Genomic DNA, 18,742 nt, shown 5'->3' with positions numbered 1-18,742 from the left:
CAACTCCACCCTAGTGTCTTAATTGGAAGTATTGGTTAAGTATAACCAAGCCCAAAAATGCTTCAGTACGATCCTAAAGGCTTCCAATAAATTGTCACAAAATAAAAAAAAATTCAATGGAATTGTCTACTGAATGACTAACTGCCTGCCTGCCTGATGCATTCATGCAAGCGTAACTCAAAAATGGCTAAGGCTATGGACTTGATTTTTTCACTGTTCGACTACGCTTCATCCCAAGATGTGCCTTTTGGCATACCGCAGTATGTACAATGCATGCATCATGGACTTACCTTTGTCCTCCTTTGTGTCCCATTTCTTTTTGCTGACAGCCCAAGGTGTCCATTCGCGGTAGCACGATGCATGGTTTCCCTACAGTATGTTTGTAAAGGGGAATCATCCGTATTTTCTGAGGTGAATGGGCTGATTGCAGAGATGATTGTAACACTGTTCTTCATTTGTATGCTGTGTAATGGGCCGAACATAGCTGAAAGTGAAGCGTAATTCCCACTGCACTTTCGAGGCAGTAATTGATAGTTGTGGGTGTGTGAATCATCGTATTTTTGTAGTATCTCGTATTTTTTTCATCTTGTTTCATCTGTAGCACTGTGTAATGGGCTGAACATAAGCATAATAGCCACTGCACTTTCGAAACAGTTTTTGTGCATTTAGATGAAAAAATTAATTCTGGTACCATCCTTTCTTTTGATGCAGTATGTGTGGGTTCACCAGTCATAATAATGTTACAATAGTTAACAAACAAGTTTAAGGAAAAATAGAAATTTTAAGTTCAAGTAGGGATCATAGAATAAAAGTAGGGAAACAAGGGAGGTCGCCAGATATACTAGTGAACATTTAATCCCTAATTCAGTCTTGGTCTTGGGTATAGACTGGATTAGGGATTAAATGTTTGTTAGTATATCTGCAGGTGAAGACGACCTCCCTTGTTTCCCTACTTTTTTCTATGATCCCTAATCGACCTTAAAATTTCTATTTTTTCATTAAACTTGTAATTATAGCAGTCACCTATGTAAAACTCTAACTAATATGTTTGTTTTTGCATGAATTCCAGGAATAATAATGGTTAAATTTAAAAGGAACTTCCAGTTGAATCATGTGATAATTTACAAGGAATTAAAACACAATGAAAACCATACAAGAGACAGCAATAAGAACCCGCTGATTATGCTGGCATGATTATGAGCATAATAGGTACCTGAAAGCATTGAGCATAATGCTAGCATAATAAGAAGAATATTTCAGCCCTACTACAAATCCTTGGCGGTCAAAATACATATCACAGAAAAATATCAATATACTCTAATAGAACAGTCAATAACTCTAATAGAACAACCAGGCAGTTGACTGTTCTATTAGAGTATATCGATCTTTTCTGTCACATGCAGTTTTGAAGAGCAAAGATGTGCTTAAGCCACTTATTGTGTGCCCATAACTGCAAATTTTTAGCTAAACATGGGAAGTGAGGTATAAAGCTTGAATATAATTTGAGCATATTAGGTAAAATTTTTGAGCAGTGCAGCATAGCATAACAGGTATAATTTTGAGCATAATAGGTGGATCCCTAGACAGCAACCCAATGCATGTGTGTCAGTGAATCAACGTTCAGGTGTTTGCATTTTGTTACGTATGAAGTATGTATGCAAGCATGTATGTAGACCAACACAATTAACTGCCAACCAGATTTTATTTGATCAATCACCATCTTTAACTGATCTGACACACAAATCCTCTCCAGTTGATGACACAGATCAAGTAATTCTTCTCTACAACTCATCCTCTCAATCAAGCAATCCAATATTATCTTATTAGCAGTAGTGGAGTTACTACAGCTCAATATCATACAAATCTGATCATCACTGATACAATTTTGTAACTTCAGAACACTCTGTTCATAGGCATCAGGCATCAGTTGTAGTATAGTGTGGTAATGCGCATTTAGTGGAGCAAAATCTGAAAAAAGCACACAGATATATAGTAGTACATTATATGCAGTGTATGTTATTAACCCTCTCACCACCACAACCACCATATGGTGGTTTCGATATATAAATTCCCATATAGCATCACAATCTAAGTGCTCTATAACTTCAGTCAAGCATTTTAGTAGCTCCTGCACTTATCCCATAGCAGCCGCACCCTTAAGTGAACAGGAACAAGGATAACTAGTCTCTCGTGCACTATAGCCAGGTTAGATGCTGTAATCACCTACTTTCGGAATGTCAATAACAAGCATTGTAGATGATTCTTCGAAGTGATAATGGCACTACTAATGAAGAGAAACGGTAAAGAGAATGATTATATAGGTTGGTTTGGCGTGTTGCTACTTTTTTACGACTCGAAACAGTGACCTCATGTCTGTATACGAATGTGCACTTGCTCAAATGCTGGAAAATCAGACTTGGTAATCATAATCGAATTCCTTGTTTTATAGCGAATAAATCAGTAACACAACATCATTTTTACTTTAACAGGATAGCCAGACTATACAATTACTTACCAGTCATTGATCTTTCACTATCTACCAACACAATTAAATATCGTTTAACTAACTACTTATTGTCGCATTTTACTAATAACTTCAACCCTGAGAGAGCTTGTACATTTCACCTTTTGTGCCCTTGCCACCGCTGCTCTAGAGCGCCAATTTCTACCAATTTTAACAATCTCTAGCTATCTATTGTAATTATAAGTAACTAACAGTTGTAATTATTAGTCATTGCACTGTATTGTACGTATGTTTCTTTGGCAGTGGGTATCTATTACCCACTGACCTTTAATGCAGTCCTGAACTGCATTAAAAAGTATTAAAATAAATAAATAAATAAATATATAGTTTTATAGGATTACATGGTATGGTGTGTATGTTATAGCAATTTAGAAGCAGTAGATTGGAAGCTTCTACAAATTTGGTGGTGAGGGGGTTTAAAATGCAAAATTAATGTGCATTAATTTTATGTACAAACATGTGTATAAACATACATACCTTTATTAACAATGATCTTTTGTGGTAGGCTTTTAGCTTCTACAGATTGTTGAGATAGACAACCTAAACAGAAAAATAAAAATTTCCATCATTATAAATTTGGCGCAAAACACACTGAAACTGTATGGATAATACATAAGAATGTATACTGTCCAAATTTTGATACAATTAACTAACTCTATATAACAGGTATAAGGAAAATTTAGAAAAATTCTAAGTTGGATTAGAGACCATAGAATAAAAAAGAGGGGAAACAAGGGAATAGCAAAAGTTGCAAAACAAAAGAGATCACCTATACTGGTAGATATACTAATGTACATTTAATCCCTAATAATTATTATTCAGATTGAGCATTAAATGTCCATTGCATCTGCAGCCCCTCTTGTATCGTTACTTTTTTGCTTTTCCCTTGTTTCCCTTCTTTTTATTCTTTGATCCCTTAATTAATTTTTGTTTGTTTACTGTTTAATAACATATGTGACCCACTGGCTGAAAACTGGCCATTTTTGCACCATTTTTGCAAAATTCCATTTTGCAAAAAAAGGAGTATTGCAATAAACTGGGTAAAGGTACATATCCTAAGTAAAATAAAATTATGCACGCTTTAATCGCATTGGTAATTCGGTATGCACTAAAACAAAGCTCAAATCAATAAACCTATACACCATCAGATTCACTTTTTCATGGGAAACAAGACAATAATGTTTTATTACCAAGGCTCGTGATATATGAGCACTTACTTATGATACAGTAGAAATATGCAATACCATTGTCATTCATTGTTGGAATGGCCTTTCTCCTTGTTCAAGCAAATAAATTTCACACTTTGTTTTGTTCACAAATAAGCTCTTGTAATTTATTTGCCATATCATTGCTGTACAAATTGAATTTATTACTGTTCCAACTGTCTATCGCTATAGATCCAAGACTATTAATCGCAGAAGGTTAAAACTTTGGCTGACCACTCCTTTGTTACTATAGATAACAAAGAAGCAATAAAATGGAATTTGAGGAATGTGTGAAAACGACCGCTTTTTGTTCAGTGGGTCACATAATTATGTAGTTATGACTAATGCTTACCATGTCAAAAGAAAGAATGGTGCCAGGCAGTGGCAGAGGAAATATAGGGGGGCTAACCAGACTATGGAATGTCTGGCAGCAGGGGTACAGGGGACGCAGCCCCCCTAAAAGCTGTAGCCATTTTAACCTTTGTGTTGTCTCAAAATTCATCATAATTAATTTATAGGTACATTTCAACTAAAACACCAACTTATTTAGTTATCAGTGTGTAAAGCAGACTATTTATAATTAGCATAAAACTTCTTTGGTAAAGATTTTAAAGATTTTTTAGTGTTACTGACTAGTGACTACCGAGTTAATAGCTAAGTATACAACATTTATAAGCAGTGCTAAACAAATTTCAAACTTTTGGAATCACCTGGTACAGTGGTAAGGTACCATACCACTGCATTTATTACAGTGGTAAGGTATCAACTCTTAATATAAGAGGTAGGTGGTTCAATACCCACTTTGGTTTTTTTTATAATTTTTAGACTACTTTCAGGAACACATTTATATGAAGCTCTCTATTAGGGCATTTGAGCATCTATCAGAGCATAACTATCAACTTTTTCGGTCCCAATCCCGAACCCCCCTCCCCTGCCTGGCAGAAGATGGGCTTCAGCTGCTTAGCTCCTCCCCTCTCTCTGATGCTATTGGTGCCAGGCATGCTATACAATCAATTTTGTATCTGAGCATGTGCTCCAACAGTCAATTACTGAAAAGTGCAGTGGCCATTGTGCTTTGTCTTCAGCTATGTACACAGCAATACAAAATAAAGAACAGTATGAGAAGTATCCTGGGAAAACCTACAGAAAATACTGGCAATAAGCTTTATACGATAGCTACCATCAGAGCCATAGGAAAGTTGTATAGCGGTTCTGTGAATCAACACCTTGCTTTGTCTGCAAAACACATAAAGTACAATGGTAATTACCTTCATGAAGCACCAATTTTACGTGCTGTAGTTGGTAAAAAGGCATGTCTTGGGATGAAGTGGCATCAAGCAAAAAAATAATAAAAATCAAGCCCATAACCTTATGTATTGTCAAGTTATGCTTGGCTGATGGCATCAGTTAGTCAGCAGAAAATTCAGTTTACTATAATAGAAAAAAAAATTAATTTCATAGAAAGTTGTTGGAAGTAGGCCTGCATTAATTATGACAGCATAATAAAAAAAAACATAATAGGCTTGAGTGCTATGCCAATATAATGCTAGCATGTTAGGTGGATATTTAAAACTATGGAGCTTAATTCCATGAAAGGAGATCGATACTCTCTAATAGAACAGCCACTTTGTAGTAAAATACTCTAATAGAGCATTCACTGATTAAAATATTCCAAGATAATTGTAAGAAATGTTGCTATCCTAGGAGCATAATGGGAGCACCTGAAGAGCTTAATAGGTGAAAATTTGGAAAATTCCTGAAAGAATTTTGTGAAAATTTTAGAGCATATTTGAGTCAAGCCTAGTTGGAATGGCTTTGGGTCACTATGAAGGCATTTTTGGGTTTGGTTATGCTTAACCTTGGTGAAAACTAAGGCTGCTTTTTAGGGTGATTTTGAAAGGAAAGAACGCCCTACTGTATGATAAGATCTATGATAAAGTTTCTACGTTATCATTGTAAGGATGCAACTGGATAAGGAGGCTGCAGATCAGCCAGTAAAATGGACACCAAAATAGTTATAGTGCAACCGGGCATAAACCTCCAAACTTATTTTACTTCCTCACCCACGCATTTATTTCTATATGCCACTAGATACATTCTATAACGTTTTTATCCTTTCATGTGTTGCTTTGCTCATTAGTATTTCATAATTTTTTTGTTTTTTTGTGGTTATACATATTTGCAGTGTCTCAGAGCGTACTTTTATAAATAATTATTGTGGTTTTCAACAAATTTCACAGAAAAATCCATAATCTGACTTTACGATGTCATAAAACAAAAACTAAAAAGAAATTTACAAAACCCCAGCTACAAATTTTAGGCATGTCTATCTCCTTTCAGAAAATAATGAGTATATATAAAAATTTTGAAGTATGTGAAACTAGATACATTTTTCGAAACCCTATGAAAATCACAAAAATCACCATAACTTACTTTTAAGCATTTTTTTACAAATCTGGTACTACGAATTGTCGGGCTTGATGAGACCTTTCATCTACTAGAAAATTATTGAAAAACTCAAAAGTATATAAAACTAGATACGAAAAAAACAAAAACCATAAATATACCATTTTTGAGATAATTGTGGTTGTTTCCATGGTAACCTGTGTACAGATATGTACAGATACATGAGTATAACCAGGTGCAAAAAACAGAATTAAGATGTGTGGTGTATGTCTCAAGTTATAACCAGAAACATGAAATTTAACTTTTTGGAAGTACATGCCCGGTTGCACTATATGAGATTGCATTACACAAACACTGTCAGTAAATTGTGTCAGGTATGCAGTGACAGAAATTCAGTCAACCTCATAGAATATTTGATTACATACACCTGTAAGTATACAAAAAAATTTTCAACTAGAGTAGGGACCATAGCACATAGATAAAAGGTTCTGAAACAATAGGCTTGCACCAATTTCGCCAGCATAATTTCAAGCATAATAGGCTAGCAAAAGCATCATGCATTATGCCAGCATAATAGGACGATTTTCAAGAATTTTAATTAAAACACACAATCCACACACCAACATACTGCACAACATAAACATACTGCACATTATTGCTACATTTCATATCAAAAAACATTGTAGTGTTATTATAATTGTTACTATTTCTTGACTGATTATTCACACTTAATGGAAAAAAGATCGAGATACTCTAATAGAGCAGTCACTTACTCTAATACAGCAGTCAGGATATGCAGATATACTCCAATAAAACAGTCAGCTCTCGAGCATGATCGTGATTTTGAGAGCATAATTTTGAGCATAATAGGCTGAACTTTTTAGCACTGCTCAAAAGCATAATTGGCAATTTTCAAAGCATAATTGGCTCAAACCTATGAAACAAACTGGAGTAGTGCACAATATTAAATTACTGTAAAACAATAAGGAGTGTTATATACTGTGTATTTCAACATTTCTTATTGTTTTACTGTGATTTAATATCATGCACTACTCCAGTATTTTTTATTGATATGCTTTTAGTCCCTACTCTAGTTGAAAATTCCATTTTGTGTACTTGTTTGATAACTTTTTATTGTAAACTGGTGAACCTATGCATACTGCATCAAAAGAAAAAATGACTTTGCACGCCCCAGCTTTCAATTATTATCTGAAAAGTGAAATATCCATTATGCTTCATTGTCAGCTATGTTCAACCCATTACACAGCATTGCAAATCAAGAACTGTTGGAAAAGCACCTCTACAATCAAAGTAGATACTATGAAGAATACAGATGTTTTCCATTTTGAAAGGAAGCCATCATGCGCAATTGCCAAATCAACACCTTTCACTGTCAGTAAAGATGAATGGAACACAAAGGAGAACACTGGTAAGTCCATGACGAATGTATTGTACGTACTGTGGTATACTGAATGTAGTAGTTGACTACTCCATTAAGAAATGCATTAGTAAATTGTGGACCATTACTGAAGACAACAGTATATGCAGAAATGCCTATTGTAGGGGCCTACAAACTCTAGATGCTCATTATCGAACATGGATAACTACAGCTGTGGAACTTTCTGCATGATAAGTATAAGGAAAAAGAATTTCAAGCTTGATTAGGGAACATAGAAAAAAGTAGAGTAACAAGGGAATTCGCTTACACCTGAAAAAGATGCTAGCAGACAAATTTTGGAAAATCAACCATACGGGCGCATATGACACTTAAAATATTTAATGACCAAATAACAAGCTATATAGCACAAATCTACTTGTTAATGATTGTAAGCCATTCTCAATACTTTAAATTACTAGAACATTCTAGAAATATTTTTATAATTGTGTACTGCTCATAACAGTAACCCACTAAACTTGAAATTCTAATTATTTCACGCATTCCCATATGGGTGATTTTCCAAAATTCGGTCACATTTAATCCCTACTTTTGAATCTATACCCATGACTGAATTAGGGATTAAAATTATTGTCCACTAGTACCATATATCTGCAGGTGTGAGCAACCTCCCTTGTTTCCCTACTTTTTCTATAATCCTTAACCAAAATAAAAATTCCTTATAATTATGGTACCACTCAAATGCAATTCCATCTCATGAGAGTACAAGCAATTAAAGAAACTTGCTAATTAAAAGGTGTGGCACCCATTTTGCTTACCAGTACTCATCCCATTTTGTTTAGGATAAATATTTGTGAGCAAAATGGATGCCACACCCTTTAATTAACATGTTTTTAATTGCTCGCACTATTGCAAAATGATGTTGCATCTGAGCTGTGCCGTACTTGTTTTTTTTTTTTGCAACATTATTGTAGCTGGTGAATCTGCGAATACTACATCAAAAAAAAGAATGGCACCTAATCATGAGTTAGTGACTTAATGTTTCATCTGAATGCGGACCCCACCTATCAATTACCAACTTCCGAGTGGCCATTATGCTTCACTTTTCAGCTTGTTTCAAAGTGTTACAAATGAAGAACAGTAGGAGAAGTGCTTCAGCAATCAATCAGGAAATATGGATGATTTCCATTTACAAACATTTATGTACTACCTCCATGATCCATAATATACATGCTCTACCACTGTACTGTGTTAGACTGATCAGTGAGGGGACCATTGAGGAATTGATATACCTGTGAGAAGTGTACAAGCAACAAATTGGAAACACTGTCGTATAGTGCACAGTAAGGAGCGGCACTACATATGACTATGCTGGAGAGTAATAACACTTTAAATACAATTTTATTGGTACATCATCAATAAGCCCATACATGAGCTTTCTTATAAGATCCAGTCTCATACACTAGAAGAAACTAATTTTCAGAACAGGTAGAAAGTAAGTGCATACATACATGCTGTAAACTACTGAGTTCTTAGACTAGCTACAGTGAAAAATCAAGCCAGCTGCACAACATCTTGTGTGATTCAGTCCATCAATAACATTTTGATCACTCTTAGCATTAGAATGCACTTTATGAAATGTAACTTCATGCAAAAGCTACACAGCTATGAGGAAACGTTTCCACCACAAAACAGCATGTCTTAAATTCAGGTAAACAACACGTACAAAAAAGCTCTAGAGAAGAAAATAGATTTGATTATTTGTGACTGGATTTTGGAAAACAAGTCTTAATGTCACGCTTGAAAATGCATAGAAATCCACATTAACTTTTATATGTGGTACCACTAAAGCACTTAGCTATACATCTTATAAAATATTTCACAAAGTTTGTAGTAATTCAAAGTACTGACTAGCTAGTACTGTAATGCTGATTGGAAGTTTGGAATGCCTTATTGTAATCATAAATATGGTACTGCCCAAGTGCCTTATTGTAATTACAAATGTGGTACTGCCCAAGCATAACGTCGCACTCACTCACACACATAATTTTGCTCATTAAAAAAATTCTAATTAAGGGGTGTGGCAACTGTTTCACTTGCCACACTGTATCACAAGCGAAACAGTTGCCACACCCTTAATTAGTGATTTTTAAATATCTTGAGCAAAATTGTGTGTGCGAGCGAGTGTGACATTGCTCTTGGGCAGTACCATGTTGTAAAATGTGACATAAGACTGATTTCCAAAATCCAGTCACCTTTAAACTTACATGTTTTCATAAAAACTTTAAAAAGTTACAATTACACTCAGTACATGTATGGTATGTTAAATTCATACAGATTCGTTTATGCTGTACTAGATACAATTTTAAAATCATTAAATGCATGTTCACTACGAGAAACATTTGAAATGGTTCACATAATATACTTTCCAGTTTAAGTACATACTTAAATTGCACCAGTATACTGTAAATCTTCAACAATGCTAGCTGTGTACATACAAATGTATGAGGATTAATGCATCCTTATCCGGGAGTGCAAAAAAATGGCAGTAGGGTGAAATATACCAACATAATATCAATGCAGTATTGGCATTACCTGTTCTCAATTCATTAATAACTCCAGATAATATGCCTGGGTCAGATAATAGTGAAGTTATCTTCCCCACTTGATCACAAAATTCTAAAATGTGAGGTGTACTTTTCACTTTCTCCATTAGACAATTGAGTATAGTTTTATTAGCAATAGTGTAGTTGGGACTAGTGAGCACACCACAAATCTGATCATCAGTTAAATGATCCTGTACAACTTGTAGTGTCTTCTCATAATCACTAGGTAATGACTGAACCATAACATCATACTTTGACCTCAACAGACTGAGAGCATTTCCTGACATGCCTAAAAAACCAACAAAACTAACATTCTCATGATTCTGCATTTTCAATATGCATACAACATTAAATGTTTACAGTAATTATCAATTTGCAATATGAATTTACATATTTATGATCATCTCAACAAACAACCCCCTAATTTACACAACTTCTGAACTTCTTTTTATTTTCTAGGCATTATCTACGGTGTCCATGGAATGAAGCACCAGAGTTTCAGCTTATTGTAGTGAGTAGATAATAGTGCTAAGCATTTATAAGTCAATTTGTACTGAATAAACTACATGCATTTATATTTACAGCAATAACATTTGTTTGCATTAGTCTATAAGGCTTAAAATATTCCCCCCTGGATTGGTAATTGAATCAAGGTACAGTATCATCCCTGTAATGACTAATGCATACAGTGTATACATGTATGAATGTAGAGGAAATGACAATTATCTTGTTTACAAATATTGTATGGTAAAAAATAGACATGTTGCACATGCCATTGAGGTTACAGAAAGTTTGGGTTACAGAAAGACGTCTCCATAAGCAGTTGAATAAGATATCTAAACCAAAACAGCCAAGCTGTAAAAAAAGAGTGCACCCCCCAAGGTGAAAAAAGATGTGAAATCCAAGGTGGCGGCCAAGAAATGGCTGTGATGGTGGGTTAATGGCAAAAAATTTTAATTACGACAATTCAGGTGAATTTGTGTTGCCTCCTCTACTAGGATTCGGCACCAAATTCATCTGAATTGTCGTAATTAAAATTTTTGCCGTTAACCTACCATCACAGCCATTTCTTGGCCGCCACCTTGGATTTCACATTTTTTTTCACCTTGGGGGCCGCAGTCTTTTTTTACAGCTTGGCTGTTTTGGTTTAGATATCACTTCTTTTTGTATTGCAAAGTCACAAAGCTGGCCATATGGCTTTGATGTTGCTTCCTTTTAACTTGTAAGGAATTGTGGAAGAAAGGAAGTAATTGTATGTATAGCTTTTGTCTGATGAAATATTTGTATATTTATCATTGAATGATCATTATCACATACTGTACGTAATAAGGTGACTTCTTACATAACTGAACTGTAGCTGAAACTCTCGTTGCTTCTAGCTGAGCTCTTTTCAGGGTGATTGGTTTCTAGCTGAACTCTCTACGAGATGATTTGTTTCTAGCTGAACTCTCTACAGGGTGATTTATTTGCAGCTGAACTCTCTACATGGTGATTTCTTTGTAGTTGAACTCTCTACAAGATGACTTGTTTAAGCTGAACTCTCTACAGGATGGCTGAATTCTCTACAGGTGATTTGTTTGCAACTGAACTATCTACAAGATGATTTGTTTGTTGTAGCTGATCTCTCTACAGGGTGACTTGTTTCTAGCTGATCTCTGGATGACTTGTTTATAGCTGATCTCTCTGCATGGCGACTTGTTTCTAGCTGAACTTTCTATAGGGTATTCTGATTGCAATTGAACTATCTACAGAATAGTTTCTTTGTAGCTGATCTCTCTACAAGGTGACTTGTTTCTAGCTGAACTCTCTACAGGGTGATTTGTGTGCAGCTGAACTCTCTACATGATGATTTCTTTGTAGCTGAACTCTCTACAATTGACTTGTTCAGGCTGAACTCTCTACAGGGTGGCTGAATTCTCTACAGGGTGATTTGTTTGCAACTGAACTTTCTACAAGATGATTTGTTTCTAGCTGATCTCTCTATAGTGTAACTTGATTGTAGCTGAACTCTCTACAGGATGGTTTCTTTGTAGCTGATCTCTCTACAGGGTGACTTGTTTCTAGCTGATTTCTCTACAGGGTGACTTTTTTCTAGCTGATCCCCGGATGACTTGTTTCTAGCTGATCTCTCTCCACGGTGACTTGTTTCTAGTTGAACTCTCTAGAGGGTTATCTGTTTGTAATTGAACTCTCTACAAGATGGTTTCTTTGTAGCTGATCTCTCTACAGGGTGACTTGTTTCCAGCTGAACTCCCTATAGGGATTTTTGTTTGCGATTAAACTGTCTACAGGATGGTTTCTTTGTAGCTGATCTCTCTACAGGGTGACTTGTTTCTAGCTGATCTCTCTACAGGATGACTTGTTTCTAGCTGATCTCTCTACAGGATGACTTGTTTCTAGCTGATCTCTCTACAGGATGTTTCTAGCTGGAAGACTTGTTTATAGCTGATCTCTCTACACGGTGACTTGTTTCTAGCTGAACTTTCTATAGGGTTTTCTGTTTGCGATTGAACTCTGTACAGGATGGTTTCTTTGTAGCTGCTCTTTCTACAGGCTGATATGTTTGCAGCTGAACTCTCTACAGAGTGACTTACTTGTAGCTGAACATTGCATAAAATAACTTGTTTGTAACTGATCTAGATGGACTCTCTACTGGGTAGCTTTTATGTAGCTGAACCCTTTACGCAGTGACTTGGTTGTAGCTGAATTCTCTACAGAGTGACTTGCTGTCTCTACAAGGTGACTTGTTTATAGCTGAATTCTCTTCAGTGTGACTTATAATGTTCTGAATCTCTACAGCAACATATTTGTAGCTGAACTCTCTACAGGGTGACTTGCTTGTAGCTGAATTGTCTATAAAAGTAACTGTTTGAGGCTGAACTCCCTACAGAATAACTTGCAATGTAATATAATTCTATAATGGAATAAGTTATAAATGTAGCTGAATGCTCTATTAGGGTGACTGTTCTATTAGAGTATCTCGATCTCGCATATGCTACACGTAGTTGGCTTTGGAATCATAACTCAGTGGTTTGTAATCCGATTCTTCTGTACTACAGAAAGGAATTTCTATGATAATTATTCCAGCTACACACCAATTTTCAGCTCACTGCTCTAAGCGGTTTGCCTGGTGGGCGTGAAAATTAATAGTTTTTTTATTCATAAAAATCGATCGCGTAATTGTGACACAGGTTGGGTCTTGTGTCATATCTCTATGGCCTTTAATTGGATTCCTTTCAAACCACAAAAAGGCACTCCTACGATAGTTACTCCACCTACATAGCAATTTTCAGCTCATTCCTTCAAGCGATTTACCCTGTGGGCGTGACAGACCTTCGACCTTATTGTAAGAAAATAATCGATCATAACTCCGTGAATGTTCATCAGATTCCTACCAACCTTGGTACTGAGATTCGCCTTAATGCGCTCTTTAAGTGTGCCAAATTTCAGCATGATTGGAGCACGCATTCGTGTTTTATGGCGGATTTTGAAAAGTGTGCGAAAAGAAGTAGAAGAAAAAAACGAAGAAAAAACCAAACTTTGGTCGCTCGTATCTCGGAAATGGCTAGAGCGATTTTCTTCAAATTTGGAATGTGGACTACCCTAACTATCCGGCACTTCTGTAGCAACTTTGGTTTCAATCGGATAAGGAGTCACAGAGCTACAAAGGTGTGAATAACGCATTTACTTTCTTCCTGTAAATATACTCACGGTGTGGCGGCCCGACTTCTTGGGCCGCACGGCACACTACCGTGTGTCTTGATTACATAGATTTAAATGATTGGAGACTTGCTTTCTTGAGTAATGGCATGATTTAAACTTGCATATTTTTCTCTGTAGCATGCATAATTTCACCATTTTTTTTCAATTAGATTTTTCTTAAATGCATAAAAACATTATAATTTGCAAACTGGGCAGGTTTTTTTGCTGAGATGGTTAGACTGCCTCCAACAAATCCATAGACTAAAGTACTGTACAGCAGCCATTGTATTCTTTTACACATCTTCCACAATTTTTGCTTTAATTTGGTATTATATAAAGCCCTATATGATACAGGCCATACAACAATAATCGTTATTTTTATGTAAGTCTGCATTGGGAGAATACATGCTCTAATAGAGTAGTCACCTAACTACTCCAATGGAACATTTAGTAAAACATTTAGGAGCTACTTCTTCTATGCAATTTATTCAAACACCTGGTATATCTGCATTAAAGCATGTATAAATAATCCCATCCAAAAACAGCTTATAGCTGTAAAAAAAGTGCGCGTCCAAGTAAAGCAGAGTTAACTGCGACAAAAAGTAATGATATCATAATGCGGCCATGTGCGAGGTGTGCAAGTTGTAATATTAGCTAATCAGATAATACAATGTTATTGTTAAAGTGTTAATGAGAACTATGTGATGCTGCTAGTTTTGAAGTGTGTGAGCATCTTCATAAATGCCACATAAATTTAATTTTCTCAATAAAGCAATGTGTATAGATTCTCTGATAGTAATAAATAGTTTGAGTTTGGCCACCTTTCCTTTGTTCGTAGCATTGCTGTATACAGGAAAGGCGGCCAAACTCAAACTATTTATTACTATCAGAGAATCTATACACATTGCTTTATTGAGAATTAAATTTATGTGGCATTTATGAAGATGCTCACACACTTCAAAACTAGCAGCATCACATAGTTCTCATTAACACTTTAACAATAACATTGTATTATCTGATTAGCTAATATTACAACTTGCACACCTCGCACATGGCCGCATTATGATATCATTACTTTTTGTCGCAGTTAACTCTGCTTTACTTGGACGCGCACTTTTTTTACAGCTATAAGCTGTTTTTGGATGGGATTTCAATACTTTTTGTTAGAATAAGCAATGCACTGTTGATAACAGTAGGTGAGTCAGTAGTTTCCATGGTTTTGACAGAAACCCCAGATTACAGTGACAGAATATTAAAATATAACTGTAATTTTAGTGGCCAGGGCCGCCCACATTGGGGGTAACTGGGGTATTTTTCCCCCTACCACAGCCTGAAAGGGGCCACTTGAATACCTGTTTAAAGAAAGATCGATATACTCTAATAGAGCAGTCAGGATCTAGACCCTTCCTTGCCCCTGGGCCCCTCTTTAACTCTTTTCCCTGGGCCCTCTAATTTCTCTGGACGGCCCTGTTAGTGGCATGCAACTGCAGTCAACTAACACCCATTTTAACTAGTAAACCCTTAACAACACTTTGCCTTTCATCTTGTACTGCATTGAAACGATCAAGATACTCTATTAGAGCAGTCACAAAACAGCTGTAACACAGCCATAGGCGGCGGAAAAGGGGGGGGCTTAGCCCCCCCTCAGAATGATATCACACCGAAATTATCTTTCTTGGAGTGGGGCTGAAAACCGTGATAAAGATCGAGATACTCTAATAGAGCAGTCACTCTAATAAAGTATTCAGTGTGTAGCGAGCTATGTAAGGATTTTTATGTAGTTTATCAGCTAGAAATGGTAGCTGGTGAGGTGGAAGCTCTTGTCAGTTGGTTGTGACCTTTTTTTTTTTTTTTTTTTTTTTTTTTTTGGTTTCACCTTACTAAACTATAGAAATAAGTCTGGGTCAGCCCAGCCCCCCTCATATCAACTACTTGCTCCACCGCTGAACACAGCAATCAATATTTAGCATAGTTACAACTTCTGCTTAGCATCGGATTGTATAGTTTAAATTACTAGCTACTTACAGACTTTACAATATAAAAATATGGCACTTGTAGAAATGTGACTGTTTTATTAGAGTATCTCGATCTACTTCAAGCATTGACTAATTCAAGTGAAGAAGCTACGCCCCTGCCAAGAGATCTTGTGAAATGAAATGAGAATAGTAAAGAAAAGGCAAGTATGTACAGAGACAATAGAGGGGCGCGTAATTATGTCCTGTTGTAAATAAACGCCTTTAAAATTTATATTACTACTAAATAAACGCACCAGAATAGGCTTGTGTGGCTGTTGTCTCCAAGGTTGTCTCATTATTTGTCTTTTCGTGTTGAAGGGATTTAGTCGCAATTGGTGAGTTTAACTATACATGTATTTGTGTTGTAAAACTTAATTGTAAAAAGGCGATTAGCACATATCATGATAAACATGTATTTGTCACAGTAGAGTCTCTCACGAAGTCACGATTATTATGAGACATTGGACCAGGGTAAAAAATTTACTGCTATATTTAGAGGTTGTAGCGTTTGTATATCTTAGTATCTTAATAAATAATCCCCCATGATCACTAATCACTAATAGTACAGTGAAAACTGGTCATTATTCAGGCCGTAGGGACAAAATTTTCTAACCTTGCCTTTTAAAGAGGTGGCTGCATTATGCGGCCTTAAAAAAAGGTAAGAAGCATGCTGTTCTAACTGGCTATAGAGATGGATTTAGTGTATGACAGCGTATGAGACAGTGAGTGCTGGCAGCAAGGGGGCAGCCAATCTGTTAGAGCACCAAAAGCACTGCTTCAGACATAGGCAGTTGACTGTCAGCCCCAAGTGTAAAAAGTTTCACTGTTGGTCCTTATAAGCTCCTGATGAAGAAAGTGATGAAGTCATTATCCATAGGATATATTTTTCAGAGTATCCATTTCAGTTCTACAATATAGTAGCCAAGCATAAGATGAACATAACACAGCATTCCAGTAGTTTAGTGGTGACCACAACACTGCCTGAGTTAAACTGTGGTGAGATTTGAGACTACCAGAAGCCCTGGAATGTCTTCAACACATGAAATACCAAATATCTAATGCCTGGCTTTCATCCACAGTGGACCTGTCTTGGTGGCCACTTGTACAGAAGGGAAACAGCTAGTTGCCACACCCCTTAATTATCAATTTGTAAAATCGTTAGCAAAATTGTGTGTGCGAGCAAGTGCGATGTGGCAGTGCCGTGTATATGGTTGCTGCCTAGCAGTGACACATCACGAGTATTGAAGTCACAATGCATTACTGTATCATCCATCTAAATACAATCTCTGAATGTGTCATTTTGTGTAGAGAGCAATCTTCCACAAGAAGTGACCTGCAGGTTTCAGTGTATATTGTTAACCATTAATATTGTTCACAATATTGTGAACTATATGTACAGTGAAACCTCACTTAGTGGCCACCTCTTTAATAAGACCACCTCATTATATTGGCCACCTCTAGTAGGTCCCAAATATAGCTAAGCATTACTTATGACCTCATTAATAAGGCCACCTTGTTATTCAGGCCAAATTTTTTGGTCCCACAGCCTGCCATATTAATGAGGTTTCATTGTACTTATGTGAATTTCTATTTTTCGTAACTTTTCTTCAGGTTTACTGATGGGCACTATGAAGCATTGTTGACTGGTACGTGTATAATGTGGTGACTTGAAATGCTAAAACAGTACGTAGCGTGTCTTGTATGTACATGTAATGTGTTGTAATGTGTCCACACATCCACACATCTTAGAAATAAATGTAATTGTATTCTCTATAAATAGTCAGTTCCATTGTGCCACTGGGTCATAAGTTGGTTGAGTATGGATCATCCAGGGCACTTGAGTCACATTTTGTCCTGGCCAAGTGGATCTCATCCACTGACAGAATATACAGGATCAGATCACGTGTATAAATTACGGTGGAACTTGTTTATTGCCACCTTCACTCATTCAGCAGGTAACAGTGTATAAATTCTCAATTGGAATTGGCTTTTCAAGAGTGGTTGTCTTTCTATACTAGTGGCCATTAAGATAGGTTGTACTGATAGAGTGTACATACTAGAGATGCAACAATATCCTCCACTTAGTGTCGTTTGATAGTGATGCAATGGAGACTATGTATTATTGCATTTAAATACTATACTATTATATTGCAACTCTAGCACGTATTTATAACAGGAATGTTTGTTAACCGTTTAGACATACTGGAGCCACACCCACTCATCTGGATTCTACAAATGGAGTCATACCAACTTGTTGTCATCATACTCACTCGTTACTCCCATTGTGTTTGGATGAATATACATGCCGTCATGTGAGACTTGCTACCATGGCGGGCCACTGGAAAACATTTGCATAGCAGTTATATTACAGTCATTATTGTACAATTCTTACATTATTGTTGTGAAAAGTGTTTGGTATTCATGTGTCTCCTCTGTATGTTGTAATTACATGTGTAATTTTGTGTGGGGGTGCTATAAAATGCAATAATGCATGGTGACAATTGTATTAGGCGATTTTGCACACTTCCTTTTAAGCTAGCTACATGTGCTAATTACTCACAGCTTGTGTCAACAACTGGTAACCGCAGTTGTACTCTTGTGTCATTCTTTAAGCCGCGCCCTTAGAGGACAAATTATGTGGGGGCGACTAATTTCAAAACGAAGGATGGTATGCAGCACCATAGATTAGCTATATCTATGGACTATAATCTATGGCAGCACACTTCTTGGTGGCTATATGTACTGATTAACTACATAGAGCGCCAGTTCATCAATACCCAGAGACCGCAGTTGTGCTCTGCGTCATTCTTTAAATTCCGAGTAAAATTCTTAGAGAGCAAATGACGTGGGGGCGACTAAATTCAAATTTCAAACTAGCCATTCTCGAA

At 36.3% G+C, this 18,742-nt stretch overlaps 1 protein-coding gene and 1 long non-coding RNA gene across 2 annotated transcripts in view; one reads left to right on the top strand and one right to left on the bottom strand.

The window, feature by feature from the left end:
* Positions 1-18,742, bottom strand: part of LOC136246466 (uncharacterized) — an 83,973-nt gene that overhangs the window by 29,540 nt on the left and 35,691 nt on the right. The window contains exons 12-14 of the mRNA XM_066037940.1: positions 10,127-10,426; positions 3,002-3,064; positions 1,696-1,968 (exon numbers count right to left, since the gene is read on the bottom strand). Of these exons, the coding sequence (XP_065894012.1) occupies positions 1,696-1,968; positions 3,002-3,064; positions 10,127-10,426 (636 nt within the window). The remainder of the gene's footprint in view (positions 1-1,695; positions 1,969-3,001; positions 3,065-10,126; positions 10,427-18,742) is intronic.
* Positions 15,700-18,355, top strand: LOC136246465 (uncharacterized). The gene is made up of 3 exons (XR_010696440.1): positions 15,700-16,189; positions 17,466-17,537; positions 18,052-18,355. It is a non-coding gene; the product is annotated as an uncharacterized lncRNA (long non-coding RNA).

Source organism: Dysidea avara, chromosome 2 (genome assembly GCF_963678975.1).
Source record: "Dysidea avara chromosome 2, odDysAvar1.4, whole genome shotgun sequence".
Lineage (NCBI taxonomy): Eukaryota > Metazoa > Porifera > Demospongiae > Dictyoceratida > Dysideidae > Dysidea > Dysidea avara.
Note: the sequence above shows the minus strand (reverse complement) of the source record. Positions and strands in the feature narration are given on the sequence as shown.